General features: G+C 41.6%; 1 protein-coding gene across 3 annotated transcripts; it reads right to left on the bottom strand.

Moving 5' to 3' along the window:
* Positions 1-239: 239 nt before the first annotated feature.
* On the bottom strand, positions 240-16,230 carry il13ra2 (interleukin 13 receptor, alpha 2). 3 transcript variants are annotated; one of them, XM_029701231.1, is made up of 10 exons: positions 15,804-16,230; positions 10,039-10,137; positions 5,814-5,965; positions 5,154-5,307; positions 4,780-4,900; positions 4,468-4,652; positions 4,024-4,178; positions 3,563-3,710; positions 1,233-1,323; positions 240-1,142 (listed from the first exon to the last, which is right to left on the bottom strand). In XM_029701231.1, exons 2-10 carry the CDS (start codon positions 10,124-10,126, stop codon positions 1,028-1,030), a joined length of 1,209 nt encoding a protein of 402 aa, XP_029557091.1. In that variant the 5' UTR covers positions 10,127-10,137; positions 15,804-16,230; the 3' UTR covers positions 240-1,027. The 3 variants fall into 3 exon arrangements, with proteins under 3 accessions (XP_029557091.1, XP_029557090.1, XP_029557092.1); XM_029701230.1 differs by having other exon boundaries at positions 1,233-1,329; positions 15,804-16,222; XM_029701232.1 differs by lacking the exon at positions 10,039-10,137 and having other exon boundaries at positions 1,233-1,329; positions 15,804-16,223.
* Between the last annotated feature and the right edge of the window lie 1,678 nt (positions 16,231-17,908).

Here is a 17,908-nt window from a genome sequence, read left to right as displayed (position 1 = left end):
ATTGATATCCAAGCAAAACTGACCTTCCACCTATTGCAAATGTAGAAACTTCATTATTTGAGTCCTCATGAGCATTAACTAGCATATATGTATGATTCTAAAAGACCTCTGAGGGCCGAAGATTGATCCATTACACCAGGTGGCTGCCAGGACAACAAGCCAGCCAAACCCTCCCTCTGGGAACGAATCCATGTCAGGAGCTGGATTTGCATGGGCACATAGGACAGTCTGAGACGATGGACCTTTGTCTTCCTCTGTATCAAAGTCAAGACAACTTCCATTGCTTTTAATTTCTCCATGCTCGTGACATAAATACATCCATAAGACAGTTCAGCAACATTTCATTGCAAGAGCAACAATATACACTTGGAGGACAGTCATCCTGACCGGCCACATGATGGGGCCAAATAACATACATCTCAAGGTCTCTGAAACAACAATCACTGCAAATACAAGACTGTAAAAAAAATACCAAACAACACATCTTTATAGCTATAGAGCAGCAAAAAAATGTATTAAACATAAGTTCAACACCATCCAATGCATTGAACTTTAACAGGCCGGGGAATTCTATGCAAGCACTTAAAAGATACATTCGACTGGATACAATGGCATCAAACTAAAACTACAAAAACCGACTCCAATAAGTATAATTTGTGATATAAATGAAAGACATGTGGAAAGTAAACAAACCGGAAAGAGCTATGGCATTTTTTAAGTCTATACTGTGTAAAGTAAACCCTGGAGTATTACATTACGTAAATGGTTTGGTAAGAACACTTCATATTCTACTGAGTAACATATCGATGCATAAGAGATGAATATCAGCATACAAGTCAATACAATTCTGTCTTGAATATGAAATTACACAGTGCTTTACTGTCTCTCCTTTTGTGTCTGTGCATGGGTGTGTGCTTATGTGTGTTTGAGCATGTTTGCATGGGTGTTTCAAATAAGTGTGAACACCAGTCTAACTCGTATCTCTATATCATTTTTCTGCCCAAAGGTAATGCTTGCAGAAGCCATACTACTGGTTCTCTCTTGTTTTATTGAAATGACTGTGAGCAGAGAGTCCTTTGGAATATTCCATCAGTTTGTGCAGGGGACCGAAAGGCATCAGTTCCCCCTCTCTGGCTTTCCACCTAAGAGACAGAGAGTAGATCAAGATATGCAATGATCCTTCACCAGTATTTCAGTGCTTACTAGACGGTTTTGTGTGCGTGTATACTCACGTTCTCCATAGTGCCCACCCAAACAGAGACAGGATCAACATAGAGATGATGATCCCGATGATCACGGCACAGCCCACCACAGCATCTGACTCTGTATCTAGGGAAAGAGACGGGTTCAGATACTACTCCGTACAGGAAATACACAGTGTACAAACCATTATGAAAAGATATTATCCCTTAGTGATTTAAATCCACTTCAAATCAGTGTAGATGAAGGGGTGGAGACAGGTTAAAAGAAGGATTTTGAAACCTTTGAGACATGGATTGTGTATGTGAGCCATTCAGAGGGTGAGTGGGCGAGACAAAAGATTTAAGTGCCTTTGAACGGGGTATGATAGTAGGTGCCAGGCGCACCGATTTGAGTGTGTCAAGAACTGCAACACTGCTGGGTTTTTCACCCTCAACAGTTTCCCTAGTGTATCAAGAATAGTCCATCACCCTAAGGACATGCAGCCATCTTGACAACTGTGGGAAGCATTGGAGTAAACAAGGGCCAGCATCCCTGTGGAATGCTTTTAACACCTTGTAGAGTCCATGCCTGACGAAATAAGGCGCAACTCAATATTAGGAAGGTGTTAATGTTTTGTACACTCAGTGTATATGCATACAGTTGAAGTCGGAAGTTTACATGCACTTTAGCCAAATACATTTAAACTCAGTTTTTCACAATTCCTGACATTTAATCTGAGTAAAAATGTCCTGTCTTAGGTCAGTTAGGATCACCACTTTATTTTAAGAATGTGAAATGTCAGAATAATAGTCGAGAGAATGATTTATTTCAGCTTTTATTTCTTTCATCACATTCCCAGTGGGTCAGAAGTTTACATACACTCAATTAGTATTTGGCAGCATTGCTTTTAAATTGTTTAACTTGGACCAAACATTTTGGGTAGCCTTCCACAAGCGTCCCACAATAAGTTGGATGAATTTTGGCCCATTCATCCTGACAGAGCTGGTGTAACTGAGTCAGGTTTGTAGGCACATGCTTTTTCAGTTCTGTTCACAAATTTTCTATAGGATTTGAGGTCAGGGCATTGTGATGTCCACTCCAATACCTTGACCTTGTTGTCCTTAAGCCATTTTGCCACAACTTCGGAAGTATGCTTGGGGTCATTGTCCATTTGGAAGACCCATTTGCGACCAAGCTTTAACTTCCTGACTGATGTCTTGAGATGTTGCTTCAATATATCCACATTATTTTCCTCCCTCATGATGCCATCTATTTTGTGAAGTGCACCAGTCCCTCCTGCAGCAAAACACCCCCACAACATGATGCTGCCACCCCCATGCTTCACGTTTGGGATGGTGTTCTTCGTCTTGCAAGCCTCCCCCTTTTTCCTCCAAACATAACGATGGTCATTATGGCCAAATAGTTCTATTTTTGTTTCATCAGACCAGAGGACATTTCTCCAAAAAGTATGATCTTTGTCCCCATCTGCAGTTGTAAACCGGTTTTGGAGCAGTGGCTTCTTCCTTGCTGAGCGGACTTTCAGGTTATGCCGATGTAAAACTTGTTTTACTGTGGATATTGATACTTTTGTATCTGTTTCCTCCAGCATCTTCACAAGGTCCTTTGCTGTTGTTCTGGGATTGATTTGCACTTTTCGCACCAAAGTACCTTCATCTCTAGGAGGCAGATCTCTAGGAGGCAGATCCTTCCTGAGCGGTATGACGGCTGCGTGGTCCCATGGTGTTTATACTTGCGTACTATTGTTTGTACAGATGAACGTGGTACCTTCAGGCGTTTGGAAATTGCTCCCAAGGATGAACCAGACTTGTGGAGGTCTACAATTGTTTTTTCTGAGGTCTTGGCTGATTTCTTTGATTTTCCCATGATGTCAAGCAAAGAGGCACTGAGTTTGAAGGTAGGCCTTGAAATACAGCCACAGGCACACCTCCAATTGACTCAAATGATGTCAATTTGCCTATCAGAAGCTTCTAAAGCCATGACATCATTTTCTGGAATTTTCCAAGCTGTTTAAAGGCACAGTCAATTTAGTGTATGTAAACTTCTGACCCACTGGAATTGTGATACAGTGAATTGCAAGTGAAATAATCTGTCTGTAAACAATTGTTGTAAAAATTACTTGTGTCATGCACAAAGTAGATGTCCTAACTGACTTGCCAAAACCATAGTTTGTTAACAAGAAATTTGTGGAGTGGTTGAAAAACAAGTTTTAATGACTCCAACCTAAGTGTGTGTAAACTTCCGACCTCAACTGTATATACAGGGGAAAGAATATGCATGGAGGAGAACAAACAGGCAAATCTATGAATTGAATTTAAGGACATACACCAGGAGATGATTTCTGTATGGAGAAATCTGTTACCTGAGTGACAGGACCAACGGCTCCAGTCACTCCAGAAGCCTCTGTCAGCACAGTAGTGGTGCATCCTAGACCTGACCCGGAAGCACTTCCTCTGGGCGCCATCCATTGAGAGGGAAGTCAGCGTCATCTCATTGGTTACGTTCCTCTGCTGCTGGTGACAGGAACAATATCAGATCTGAACAAAACTTCAGAAAGATTCTGTCTATTCTCTAACCAATAACATTATTATTTGCTTCTTCAAAGGTTATCTTCAATGACGTTATGTATCAAGCAAAAGGAGAACTATGCTCAGTACAGTATGTGCCTGCATTATCTGTAATCATGCATTCCTGTCTTTACTATACATTGCAGACTGAGCAATGGCCAAGTTGCTACGCTACCTGTTATCTCAGGGAATACACAATGTTTTGACACATAACGTCATTGAAGATAACCTAATTGAAGATTAAAGAAGGACATACCAACAACAGCTGCCCGCCTACGCCCTCCTCTCTGGCTTCCACCTCATACTCAAGGCAGTGCCTGGGAATCCTCTCGTTGGGCAAGTCCCACTGTACCTGGAGCCTCCTGTCTGGACTAGCTTCCAGATGCACTGTCTCAATGGCTGCAGGTTTCACTAGAGTACAGAGAGACCCGAAGGAGTCAGTGGATTGTTTACAAAGAAAACAGAACGGAGAAGACATAATGATGTCATTGCAAGTACCGGTGGGTGTAATGAGACAGGAAGAGAGATTAGAGATAGAACTGTGTGGATAATATCTGTTTGGATATGCTATATACAAAGGACATTATGAACAAAGGACATTATGTGCAGTCCAAGAATGTTTATGGGAAAATAATATAGCATTATTGCATTGAATAGGTGAGGCATATCATGCCTTTTTGTGAAGTTGAGTGTTAAGTACCATAATTCTGAATTTGCAGGGAGAAGAACGCCGACCTCAAGACCACCTTGGGAGAGGAGCTGTTTATGCATATGTTGAAATCACTGAATTCTGGGAGAGATTCCTCTGTGAATTTGCAGCCAGTCCTGACCCCATTGGAGTGGATGTACTGAGGACACTCCTCAGCTTGCTCCATCTCCCGATGCCTGGAGAAGCACACAGACACACTCAGGCATCAACACGCCACATTTGTCCGGTATATAAAGGTACAGACATGTAGGTAGGCCATACATTAGGAGAGATGTTCTAATGTGCCCATTTAGGGTGACCTACCAAAAGCACAGGCTGTACTGGGATGGGGTTGGCTCCTCCAAGCTCGTCTCCCAGGTGCACTCCATGAACTCCTTCTGATAAAACACGCAGCCAAACCCCCGGACCCTGGAGCCAACTGGGCCTGGAAGCAAATTAAAAGAGGTTAAGAGATTAATAGATGGTTGAAGCTGGTCGAACAAATCGAACCGCCCCATTTCGCCCCTGTCCATAATGGTGCCTGTAGAGAATTCCAGCTATACATCACTCCCGGCATTGTTCATTCCTATATAGGATGTTAAGAGGATAGAACGAATCCCGCTTTCTGTCAGCCTATCGGTGTCATTTAATCCAAACGATGCCATACCTAGAAAAGCACATTGTCCTCCTGACCTCACCTGTGTTATTGGGTGGCAGGACCATCTCTGTGAAGGGGCTCTTGAGCTCAGTGCCGTTGGTGCAGGCTCCCTTCAGTAAGGTGGAGATCCGCACCCTGACCTCCTTCTCCAGGTCAAACTGAGCACGGTACCATGTCCGTACAGTCCTGATCACCTAACCATTCACAGGCAATATCGCATTAATATTATGCATACCTCAGGCACCTGGCCACTACTATGGCCTTTGAGCCATAACCACAGTTATATTGAAAATATTTAAAAAATCTACAATGTATTCATGATGTTCTCATGAATACATTCATGAATCATTCATTCCTGAATTTTTCATTCTTACTCCCCCTAAAAATGTTGTAGGCTATTTTACATTTACAGGAAAACACCAGAATAATTCCATTGAAGCTAAATACAGTTACACCAAGTCAACCACAAATCTAGACAGATCTTAGGAGATATCATTGGGAAATATTGACTTCTAACGTAAATCATAACTGGTTTTGGCAGGATGTTTATGGATGGTGTCACGTTTCTCTGTTATTCTGTGTGTAAGAATACAGTAGCATTAGGACAGTCCTGTCCTGGCAGACAAGTGTTGCCAGGACAACCCTCTGGTGTGGCAGGTACACGTTTGACAATGTCTAGTTTTGTTGTCCAGCGACTTACAGTCCATCTGCTCTGATATGTGTTGAAGTACTCCAGATGGTATCTCATGGAGCAGGCAGTCAGGTTGGTCAGGCTGGCTGGAGCCGTCCAGTAGATGTAGAGCGGCCCGAGGTGGCCAGGGTCATCAATCCCAATGTTCTCAGGAGGATCCACTGTAAGACAATGAGGTACACAGTATTTTCAGGTCAAAGGCTAATAGAGAAAAGGCACCTGCAAGCTTGCAGTAAGCATTAAAAGAGGCAATCTGTGATTGGTTCATCAATTGATTATATATACTGTTGTAACCCATCGAGACCAAAATATAAGCTTGTTTTAGTTGTTTGTAAACAATTTCATTGTAAATAAGCACGGTATAGCCTCAAAACATGGTTAGAGCTATAATTTTGCTATCATGGAGTCCTTGCAGCCATAACTAACACAGACAGCACACATACATCTCGCCGACGTCAGCCTGACAGCGGTATACCGTTAGTAGATTGTGTTCCGTGGAGAAGGTCGGCCGGAGGGCGGCTGTGGGAGGTCGAAATGCATGCGCGCTGCACAGTCACATGGCCGCTCAGAATCCCAGAGTCGGCTGTAGATATTGTAGATTTTGAAATTGGGACCCAGATAGCACACATACGTCTGCCCAACGTAATTACGATGTATACATGATACATCGGGAAGATGTAGTATAGCAGTCATGGCCAAAAGTTTTGAGAATGACACAAATATTAATTTCCACAAAGTTTGCTGCTTCAGTGTCTTTAGATTTTTTTGTCAGATGTTACTATGGAATACTGAAGTATAATTACAAGCATTTCATAAGTGTCAAAGGCTTTTATTGACAATTACATGAAGTTGATGCAAAGAGTCAAGATTTGCAGTGTTGACCATTCTTTTTCAAGACCTCTGCAATCTGTCCTGGCATGCTGTCAATTAACTTCTGGGCCACATCCTGACTGATGGCAGCCCATTCTTGCATAATCAATGCTTGGAGTTTGTCAGAATTTGTGGGTTTTTGTTTGTCCACCCACTCTTGAGGATTGACCACAATTTCTCAATGGGATTAAGGTCTGGGGAGTTCCTGGCTATGGACCCAAAATATTGATGTTTTGTTCCCCCAGCCACTTAGTTATCACTTTTGCCTTATGGCAAGGTGCTCCATCATGCTGGAAAAGGCATTGTTCATCACAAAACTGTTCCTGGATGGTTGGGAGAAGTTGCTCTCGGAGGATGTGTTGGTACAATTCTTTATTCATGGCTGTGTTCTTAGGCAAAATTGTGAGTGAGCCCACCTGCTGAGAAGCAATCCCACACAGGAATGTTCTCAGGATGCTTTACTGTTGGCATGACACAGGACTGATGGTAGCGCTCACCTTGTCTTCTCCGGACAAGCTTTTTTTCCGGATGCCCCCAAACAATCGGAAAGGGGATTCATCAGAGAAAATGACTATACCCCAGTCCTCAGCAGTCCAATCACCGTACCTTTTGCAGAGTATCAGTCTGTCCCTGATGTTTTTCCTGGAGAGAAGTGGCTTCTTTGCTGCCCTTCTTGACACCAGGCCATCCTCCAAAAGTCTTTGCCTCACTGTGCATACAGATGCATTCACACCTGCCTGCTGCCATTCCTGAGCAAGCTCTGTACTGGTGGTGCCCCGATCCCGCAGCTGAATGAACTTTAGGAGGCGGTCCTGGCGCTTGGACTTTCTTGGGTGCCCTGAAGCCTTCTTCACAACAATTGAACCACTCTCCTTGAAGTTCTTGATGATCCGATAAATGGTTGATTTAGGTGCAATCGTACTGGCAGCAATATCCTTGCCTGTGAAGCCCTTTTTGTGCAAAGCAATGATGACGGCATGTGTTTACTTGCAGATAACCATGGTTGACAGTGGAAGAACAATGATTCCAAGCACCACCCTCCTTTTGAAGCTTCCAGTCTGTTATTCGAACTCAATCAGCATGACAGAGTGATCTCCAGCCTTGTCCTCGTCAACACTCACACCTGTGTTAACGAGAGAATCACTGACATGATATCAGCTGGTCCTTTTGTGGCAGGGCTGAAATGCAGTGGAAATGTTTTTGGGGGATTCAGTTCATTTGCATGGCAAAGAGGGACTTTGCAATTAATCTGATCTCTCTTCATAACATTCTGGAGTATTTGCAAATTGCCATCATACAAACTGAGGCAGCAGACTTTGTGAAAATTAATATTTGTGTCATTCTCAAAACTTTTGGCCACAACTGTAGAGAGCATTAGCATATTGGCAAGACGTTTTGCAGATGTATGTAGAATGCCTACATTCTACAGTTCTACATCGTTTATATAAATAGGCCAGGCATCAACATTCTATTCGGATATCTCGGCATCATTTTACCAATGTGCAAACGCTCTCCAAACGTCATATTCCCTACGCATTTTGATACGTCGGCCAAAGATTTGCGTGCTGACTGGCGTCAAGTGTCACAATGCGGCCTTCTCTGGATGTATAATCATTCCTCACCCGTGGGGGCCACGTATCACATATTTTAGGCATAGCTTACCCATGGACAGTCAAACATTTTCAGGTCATGGTTGGCAATACTTTTATCAGAAAATATGTATAAAGCCAATAGGCTTAAATAAATGCGCATTTTCTGATTACAGAACTTGTCCCATGCATTATTTTCACCTTTTTTTGTAAATATATTCATCACATATTCAAATCAAATTGTATTTGTCACATGCGCCGAATACAACAGGTAGTAGACCTTACAGTGAAATGCTAACTTACAAGCCCTTCACCAACATTGCAGTTTTAAGAAAAATAAGTGTTAAGAAATTATTTACCAAAATAAACTGAAGTAAATAAATAGAAAAGGTAGGTTTTCCTTTTGTCCAGGTGGGAAATGACAGTGTGGAGTTCAATAGAGATTGCTTCATGTGTGGGTCTGTTGGGGCGGTATGCAAATTTGAGTGGGTCTAGGGTTTCTGGGATAACGTTGTTGTGAGCCATGACCAGCCTTTCAAAGCACTTCATGGCTACAGACATGAATGCTACTGGTCGGTAGTCATTTAGGCAGGTTATCTTGGTGTTCTTGGGCACAGGGACTATGGTGGTCTGCTTGAAACATGTTGGTATTACAGACTCGGTCAGGGACAGGTTGAAAATGTCAGTGAAGACACTTGCCAGTTGGTCAGCACATGCTTGGAGTACACGTCCTGGTAATCCGTCTGTCCCTGCAGCCTTGGGCATGTTGACCTGTTTCAAGGTCTTACTCACGTCGGCTACGGAGAGCGTGATCACACAGTCGTGCGGAAGAGCTAGTGCTCTCAAGCATGCTTCAGTATTGCTTGCCTCGAAGCGAGTATAGAAGTAATTTAGCTCGTCTGGTAGGTTTGAGTCACTGGCAGCTCTTGACTGTGCTTCCCTTTGTAGTCCGTGATAGTTTGCAAGCCCTGCCGCCTCTGAAGGAGCATTTTCTTGTTTGCTTATGGCCTTATACAGATCGTTGAGTGCGGTCTTAGTGGCAGCATCAGTTTGTGGTGGTAAATAGACAGCTAAAAATATAGGTGAAAACCCTCTTGGTAAATAGTGTGGTCTACAGCCTGCATACGCTATATTTTTGTTAAATGTGATGTTTCTGTTTCTCTGTTCCTTGTTCCTCTCTTCTTTGTGCCAGAGTAATTTTAAGAATTTGATGGTTTAGCAATAGGTTAATAAACTTGACATTAACTCTAATCTTCCCTCTTCATTTTACCCACAAATAAAATCACTTCCAATATTATAGTCTCATTTAGCTCAGTTGGTAGAGCATGGAGCTTTATGGCTTCGATTCCCACAGAGGATAAGTATGAAAAATGAAAAGTATAAAAATGTATTTAATCACTACTGTAACTTTTTATTATTGCCAGTATAATTTAGCAGCTTTCACATGCATAGTCCAAATAGCGGCTGAAGGGAAAATGTGATCTAATGCAGATGTCTTGGCGACATCTTGCCAATGTGCAAACACTCTCTGTGATGCTGAGCGGCTAAGTGACTGTGCAGTGCACATTCATTTCAACCTCCCACACTCCCCGCCACCCACCTAGCCATGTGCTGTCTGGATATAACCACCTATATAGCCTATATAGTACAGTGTATTTGACAGCCCATCACATTCTTGTACAAACATAATTTTGAACGGAAATCTGCCTGGGATTATGAGATATTACACAGTAAAACAGTGATTAATGAATGGAAAGACACCTGCAGAGACTAACCTGTAATTTCTTGTGACTTGATGCACTGACTCCAATCAGATATAAGCATTAATATGGCTGTCAACTGCCACATTTTACTCTTCAACATTCTTCTGGCCCCTGGAACATAATGAGAATGTAATTGTAGAATTTACTATTGATAAATCAATCATATCTATCCAGGTTTGGGGAAGCTACAGTACTCTGAAAATCTAGTTTACTAAGATACCAATTACTAAACACTGGAAGAAGTTAAGCTACAATAAAACTACAAATAAGTAACAGAGTTTACTTAACTAAAGTCACTTTGAAAAAGTAGTTCACTACATCCAAACTACTTCGTGAAAAATTATCATATCTTAATCTGAAATATCAGACTACAAATTTCAAGACAGATCAATCTGGGGTCATATGTTAACAGAATGTGTAATTTAGCCTTTTAAACACAAAAACAATGTTTCAAGTGAGAATTAGGCAGGTCTGCCTACTTCACTTACAATTTGTTATTTTTGCAATAAAATTAGTGGTTTCATTAGTAGTTTGGGTTGGGTTGTTGCAATATGGTCTCAGAGTATTTTGTATTATTCTGTACGAAAATCTGAGAAATCAGTATCATATGTTACTATGGTATGTATTCATTTGTGGATGTCCATCACCGATTTCGTATGATATGTTAAGAATTACAATTGGTATTATATGTTACGAATTTGCAAAACGTACAATATACTATGAATTTTCTAAATGTAAAATATGTTAAGAATTTGCTAAAATGTATGATATGTTAAGAATTCTAGATAGGTGACTAGGTGGCTAACATTAGCTAGCTCGTTAACGTTAGCTAGGTGGCTAATGCTAACATTGGTTAGCTGGCAAGGGTGAGGGGTTAGGTTTAAGGTTAGGAGTTAAGGTTAGTTAAAAGGGTTAAGATTAGGGGAAGTGTTAGCTAACATGCTAAGTAGTTGCAAAGTAGCTAAAAAGTAGTAAGTACTTGAAAAGTTGCTAATTAGCTAAAATGCTAAAGTTGTCCGTGATTAGATTAAAAAAAAAAACTTTAGGTGGCTAGATGTTCGTGTAATCACCCACCCTGACCAACCAACCTCCTTTCGTTTTTGCCTTAAAACCTCTTACATCTAGATGTGCCGCTAGCGGAACGCCTCGCCAATATCCAATGATAGAGCGTGGCGCGAATTACAAACACCTCAGAAATCCAAAAACTTCCATTTTTCAAACATATGACATATGTTTGAAAAACATATTTTACACCATTTTAAAGACAAGACTCTCCTTTATCTAACCACATTGTCCGATTTCAAAAAGGCTTTACAACGTAAGCAAAACATTAGGTTATGTCAGGAGAGTACCCAGCCAGAAATAATCACACACCCATTTTTCAAGCTAGCATATAATGTCACAAAAACCAAAACCACAGCTAAATGCAGCACTAACCTTTGATGATCTTAATCAGATGACACTCCTAGGACATTATGTTATACAATACATGCATGTTTTGTTCAATCAAGTTCATATTTATATAAAAAAAAAAAAGCTTTTTACATTAGCATGTGACGTTCAGAACTAGCATACCCACCGAAACTTCCGGTGAATTTACTAAATTACTCACGATAAACGTTCACATAAAACATAACAATTATTTTAAGAATTATAGATACAGAACTCCTTTATGCAATCGCGGTGTCCGATTTTAAAATAGCTTTTCGGTGAAAGCACATTTTGCAATATTCTGAGTAGATAGCCCGGCCATCATGGCTAGCTATTTTGACACCCACCAAGTTTGGCACTCACCAAACTCAGATTTACTCTAAGAAAAATTGGACTACCTTTGCTGTTCTTCGTCAGAATGCACTCCCAGGACTTCTACTTCAACACCCAATGTTGTTTTGGTTCCAAATAATCCATAGTTATATCCAAATAGCTGCGTTTTGTTCTTGCGTTCAAGACACTATCCGAAGGGTGACGCGCCGGCGCATATCGTGACAAAATATTTCAAAATATTCCATTACCGTACTTTGAAGCATGTCAAACGCTGTTTGAAATACATTTTTATGCGATTTTTCTCGTAAAATAGCGATAATATTCCGACCGGGAGACCTTGTTTTCGTTCAAACACTGAAAATAGAAAATGGAGTCTTCACTTGCACGCGCGCCAGTGTCATTGTTCTCAGAACGACCACTTTCCAAAACCCCTACTGTTTTTCGCCCAGGGACTGCAGAGTCATCATTCCCCGTTCTGGCGCCTTCTGAGAGCCTATGGGAGCCTTAGAAAATGTCACGTTACAGCAGAGATCCTCTATTTTCCATAAAGAGGCTATAGAAGGACAAGAAATGGTCAGACAGGGCACTTCCCATATAGAATCTTCTCAGGTTTTGGCCTGCCATATGAGTTCTGTTATACTCACAGACACCATTCAAACAGTTTTAGAAACTTTAGGGTGTTTTCTATCCAAATCAAATAATTATATGCATATTCTAGTTTCTGGGCAGGAGTAATAACCAGATTAAATCAGGTACGTTTTTTATCCGGACATGAAAATACTGCCCCCTATCCTAAACAGGTTTTAAGTAACTTTGTCTTATGTAACCATACCAAACATAATATACTGCTCAAAAAAATAAAGGGAACACTTAAACAACACATCCTAGATCTGAATGAAAGAAATAATCTTATTAAATACTTTTTTCTTTACATAGTTGAATGTGCTGACAACAAAAATCACAAAAATAATCAATGGAAATCCAATTTATCAACCCATGGAGGTCTGGATTTGGAGTCACACTCAAAATTAAAGTGGAAAACCACACTACAGGCTGATCCAACTTTGATGTAATGTCCTTAAAACAAGTCAAAATGAGGCTCAGTAGTGTGTGTGGCCTCCACGTGCCTGTATGACCTCCCTACAACGCCTGGGCATGCTCCTGATGAGGTGGCGGATGGTCTCCTGAGGGATCTCCTTCTAGACCTGGACTAAAGCATCCGCCAAGTCCTGGACAGTCTGTGGTGCAACGTGGCGTTGGTGGATGGAGCGAGACATGATGTCCCAGATGTGCTCAATTGGATTCAGGTCTGGGGAATGGGCGGACCAGTCCATAGCATCAATGCCTTCCTCTTGCAGGAACTGCTGACACACTCCAGCCACATGAGGTCTAGCATTGTCTTGCATTAGGAGGAACCCAGGGCCAACCGCACCAGCATATGGTCTCACAAGGGGTCTGAGGATCTCATCTCGGTACCTAATGGCAGTCAGGCTACCTCTGGCGAGCACATGGAGGGCTGTGCGGCCCCCCAAAGAAATGCCACCCTACACCATGACTGACCCACCGCCAAACCGGTCATGCTGGAAGATGTTGCAGGCAGCAGAACGTTCTCCACGGCGTCTCCAGACTCTGTCACGTCTGTCACGTGCTCAGTGTGAACCTGCTTTCATCTGTGAAGAGCACAGGGCGCCAGTGGCGAATTTTCCAATCTTGGTGTTCTCTGGCAAATGCCAAACGTCCTGCACGGTGTTGGGCTGTAGGCACAACCCCCACCTGTGGACGTCGGGCCCTCATACCACCCTCATGGAGTCTGTTTCTGACCGTTTGAGCAGACACATGCACATTTGTGGCCTGCTGGAGGTCATTTTGCAGGGCTCTGGCGGTGCTTCTCCTGCTCCTCCTTGCACAAAGGCGGAGGTAGCGGTCCTGCTGCTGGGTTGTTGCCCTCCTACGGCCTCCTCCATGTCTCCTGATGTACTGGCCTGTCTCCTGGTAGCGCCTCCATGCTCTGGACACTACGCTGACAGACACAGCAAACCTTCTTGCCACAGCTTGCATTGATGTGCCATCCTGGATGAGCTGCACTACCTGAGCCACTTGTGTGGGTTGTAGACTCCGTCTCATGCTACCACTAGAGTGAAAGCACCGCCAGCATTCAAAAGTGACCAAAACATCAGCCAGGAAGCATAGGAACTGAGAAGTGGTCTGTGGTCCCCACCTGCAGAACCACTCCTTTATTGGGGGTGTCTTGCTAATTGCCTATAATTTCCACCTGTTGTCTATTCCATTTGCACAACAGCATGTGAAATGTATTGTCAATCAGTGTTGCTTCCTAAGTGGACAGTTTGATTTCACAGAAGTGTGATTGACTTGGAGTTACATTGTGTTGTTTAAGTGTTCCCTTTATTTTTTTGAGCAGTGTATATCATACTAAATAGAAAGTTCCGGATTTACGTTTACTATGTAACGTGTAATGTGAGACTAGACTGCGCTAGCTAACATAGTTTAGCCTGGTTTAAGACGGGCGTTTGGCATTCGTTTGAAGATTTAGAAGCTGAGGAACCATTTCACACTGACTGCGTTTCTGGACTCGGTTGAAGAATTGGGCGCGGGCGATTAGGAGGACTATGTTGGCATCGGTCGAAGAGGGGTGCTCACTGAACTTTATCAGGACTTTGGTCTGAAGAAGAGCACGGTTTACACTATTCATTATGAGACGGAATCTAGCTGGAACCGAAGAATCGTTGCCTAAATACAAACTTGGCGTTCGGCCAAAGAGGATTACGTGAATACGCACAGTGTGACGAACTCTGCTTGGCTATTGCGTGACATTCTGTGTTTAATAGCCAAATGTATTATTGTGAACTGCAAACTCTGCGTCAGCACGCTCGACACCATAGTAGGGTATACTACAATACCATGGCTATAATGTAACACATTTGCCTCTAGAAATGTGCTAATTTGCCGGTGGAAATGTTCAACATTCACTGAAGTAAGCTAGCTAGCAAATTGACCAGATATCTATAGTAGTTTCCTTGGTAACCAAACAGACTTGCTTCAAACCAGCAGTCCTAGCTCGAATTCAACAATGACAATGTTTTAAATTCGACTTTTGCTTTCAAATGCAGCTCAAACATTACATTTGTACATTTTAGTAATTTAGCAGACGCTCTTATCCAGAGCGACTTACAGTAGTGGGTGCATACATTTCATACATTTTTTTCGTACTAGTCCCCCGTGGGAATCGAACCTACAACCCTGGCGTTGCAAACACCATGCTCTACCAACTGAGACACACGGGACCATAGAACATAGAACATGTAAGAATGAACTACAGCCACTGAATTCTACCGTGCTGATATAGGGAAATGATGTACGTTCTAGAATGCCCTTCAAGACAATCCATAATAAATGCCAGTAAACGTGCTAGCTACTTCAGTGGATTCAATTATAGCCATGGTATAAAAGGGACATATCAAATCGGGGCTCTATGCGTTCTCTGGAAAATAATGAGCGTTCATTATCCCTTACTTGTTCAAAATAGGGTTAAATGTGTAATAGTCTTGATATAAATCTTAGTTTATATTGAGATCGAACTATTAAAACAGACATACATATTTCATGTGACTGTGAAGCAAACTACAATTCATAGCTTTAAAGAATCATGTGAAAATAATACATAGTTGATATGCACAAATTATAATCTATTGTACAGTAGCTATATTCATTAAATTCACAGTGGGAAAAAATCATAAAAATCATTAAGGGATTAAAATACAGTAGACATACAGTTAATATACAAAGTACATGTTTTTCAAGCATATACAGTAAAGAATGCTTACACAGTGCAAGCATGCTTTTAAATCAAATTATGTCTATACAAATGCACCCCACAATGAAAACCATACCATTTTATATAAACAGTTTATGAGAATATAAAGATGAGATCATTTGGATCCAAAACAGAAAGAACAGAGGATAAAAGTGCATATCCACAGACAAGAAGTACTTACTGTGAATCGAGTCAAGGTCTCAGCAGGGGTCATGTACTGTACGCTGCCTGTACGTCTGGACCTTGCCAACCTGTCCTCCCAGCCTCTGAGTGTGATCATGGATGTATTGAGGTGGAAGGGAAATCAGGGCTGGGCTGTGGCACTGATCTAGATGGGTGGGTGCTTCAGGGTAATGGTTTCTCATCCTGTTGGATGTTTTGGTTTCCCTGTTCCCAGAAATCAGGTCCTGGTTCCTGGGAATAAAGTTGCAACGCTTCTCTTGAAGCTCACAGTAAATTATAGCAACTTGGCGTACATATTGACTCTAAGCACTTTGGTGCACCAGTATCAACCAGTCAGCCTTGATCCAATTTTAGTTACTAGCACTAGAGTTATTGTTGAAACATGTAGCTACCTTTTCCTGTATAATGGCTGAGAGACATTTCACTAATTACATTGTCCTGTGTGACTGAGTTGGTAGAGCATGGTGGTTGCAACACAAGTTTGTGGGTTCAATTCCCGCTGGGGCCACCCATACCAAAAATGTATGTATGCATGACTGCAAGTCGCTTTGGATAAAAGCGCATGTTGAAAATGGCATACAGTAACTACTTATGATAATGCATACTTGTTGGTACATCAAAGATCCACACAAGGCCTAACTGTCAGACCTAACTACCCAATACAAAATGTTTCACAAGGCAATAAAAAATGTAAATTACTATGTTATTATTTAGTTATACTTTGTAGCTTTTAACAATGATTTCCATCCAAGAAAATAAAGGACTGTCTTCAAGTGTAACCAGTTATTTTAAAGAATTTCACTTTATTTTTCCTTTGTTTTTATTTTTTAGAAACACCCCACAATTTATACAGAGGATATATACACACACGGGGCTCGTTCATCCGGGATCCTTGCATGCATTGTTTCTTTTTAAATACAAAACCTGTATGTACAGAATACATCAGAATGATTCTCGGCAGTATAGTGTGTAGATGATTCTTCCTGCTCTTTTAATCAAATAATTGAAAGCTCAAAACAGCATGAGTGACGTAGACGTGAGGGACAAGTGGGAAAGCAGACTAGGCTAATGTGGATGGGTCTGGAGGAAGATGGTGCAGGTTTATAACATATACAGTATACCATGACACAAAGCTTACTAATGCTCTGACATGGCAACCAATTAGGAATGAACAATTCATTTGGTTTTAGGATTACCGAAGTATAAGGCTTGTATGAAAGTTGTTTGATATAAAGAATAAGGAACAATAGCTGGTAATTATGTTCTGTCAACAAACAATTGTAAATCTTTCTGTCTTGTGTCAAGAAAAGCTCAAGGAATGATCACTGTGTCCAACTCAAACACCAGTTAAAGAGTCTTGTCACATTGGTAGGCTACTTGATGACTAATTACAACTAAGCCTTGTTGAAGTGTTGCCTTGAGGGCCTTTAAAATAGAGGAGATGGGCTATGTTGCATGTTTCTGGGATGAGTATAGAGATAAACAAATGGGAACACTAACTATTTATAAGTCAGAGACAACAGCTCTTGTTCTGGCAATTGCGATGCAGTGGGGTGGGGTGGTGTTCACTGGCAGGTAAAAGACTCGTAAGGCATTCTGAACAGGGGAGGCAGCCAAACGGAATACATACTGAAACCACCAATCATCACTTAGAACATAATAAAATCATCTATACACGAAAATGTAACTGCATCAGAGATACATTCCCAAAAACGTCAGTCAAAGCACAGCACGCTCCAAATAACAGATAAACACAGACACAAAGCCAACTAAAATAATGGAATGTTCTCTCTTGTATTGGCAATGTATTTACAGCATTCCAGCATGTCATTAATAAAATGCTTGGCATATTAAAAAACTGTGACCATACATGAGCCACACACACACACACACACACACACACACACACACACACACACACACACACACACACACACACACACACACACACACACAGCAAATAAGAGATGAGCTTCATTGGGAAAGTGACGGTAAAAAAAAACGATAGACATGGGAGTGGGAACAACAGTATTACTGACAACATAAACAGCAGTATGAGTAAGGAGTTAAATATTTAATCAGTGAGTAACACTGATTAAATCA

The sequence above is a fragment of the Salmo trutta genome, chromosome 19 (assembly GCF_901001165.1).
Source record: "Salmo trutta chromosome 19, fSalTru1.1, whole genome shotgun sequence".
Taxonomy (NCBI): Eukaryota; Metazoa; Chordata; class Actinopteri; order Salmoniformes; family Salmonidae; genus Salmo; species Salmo trutta.
This window is presented reverse-complemented; position numbering and strand designations above follow the sequence as displayed.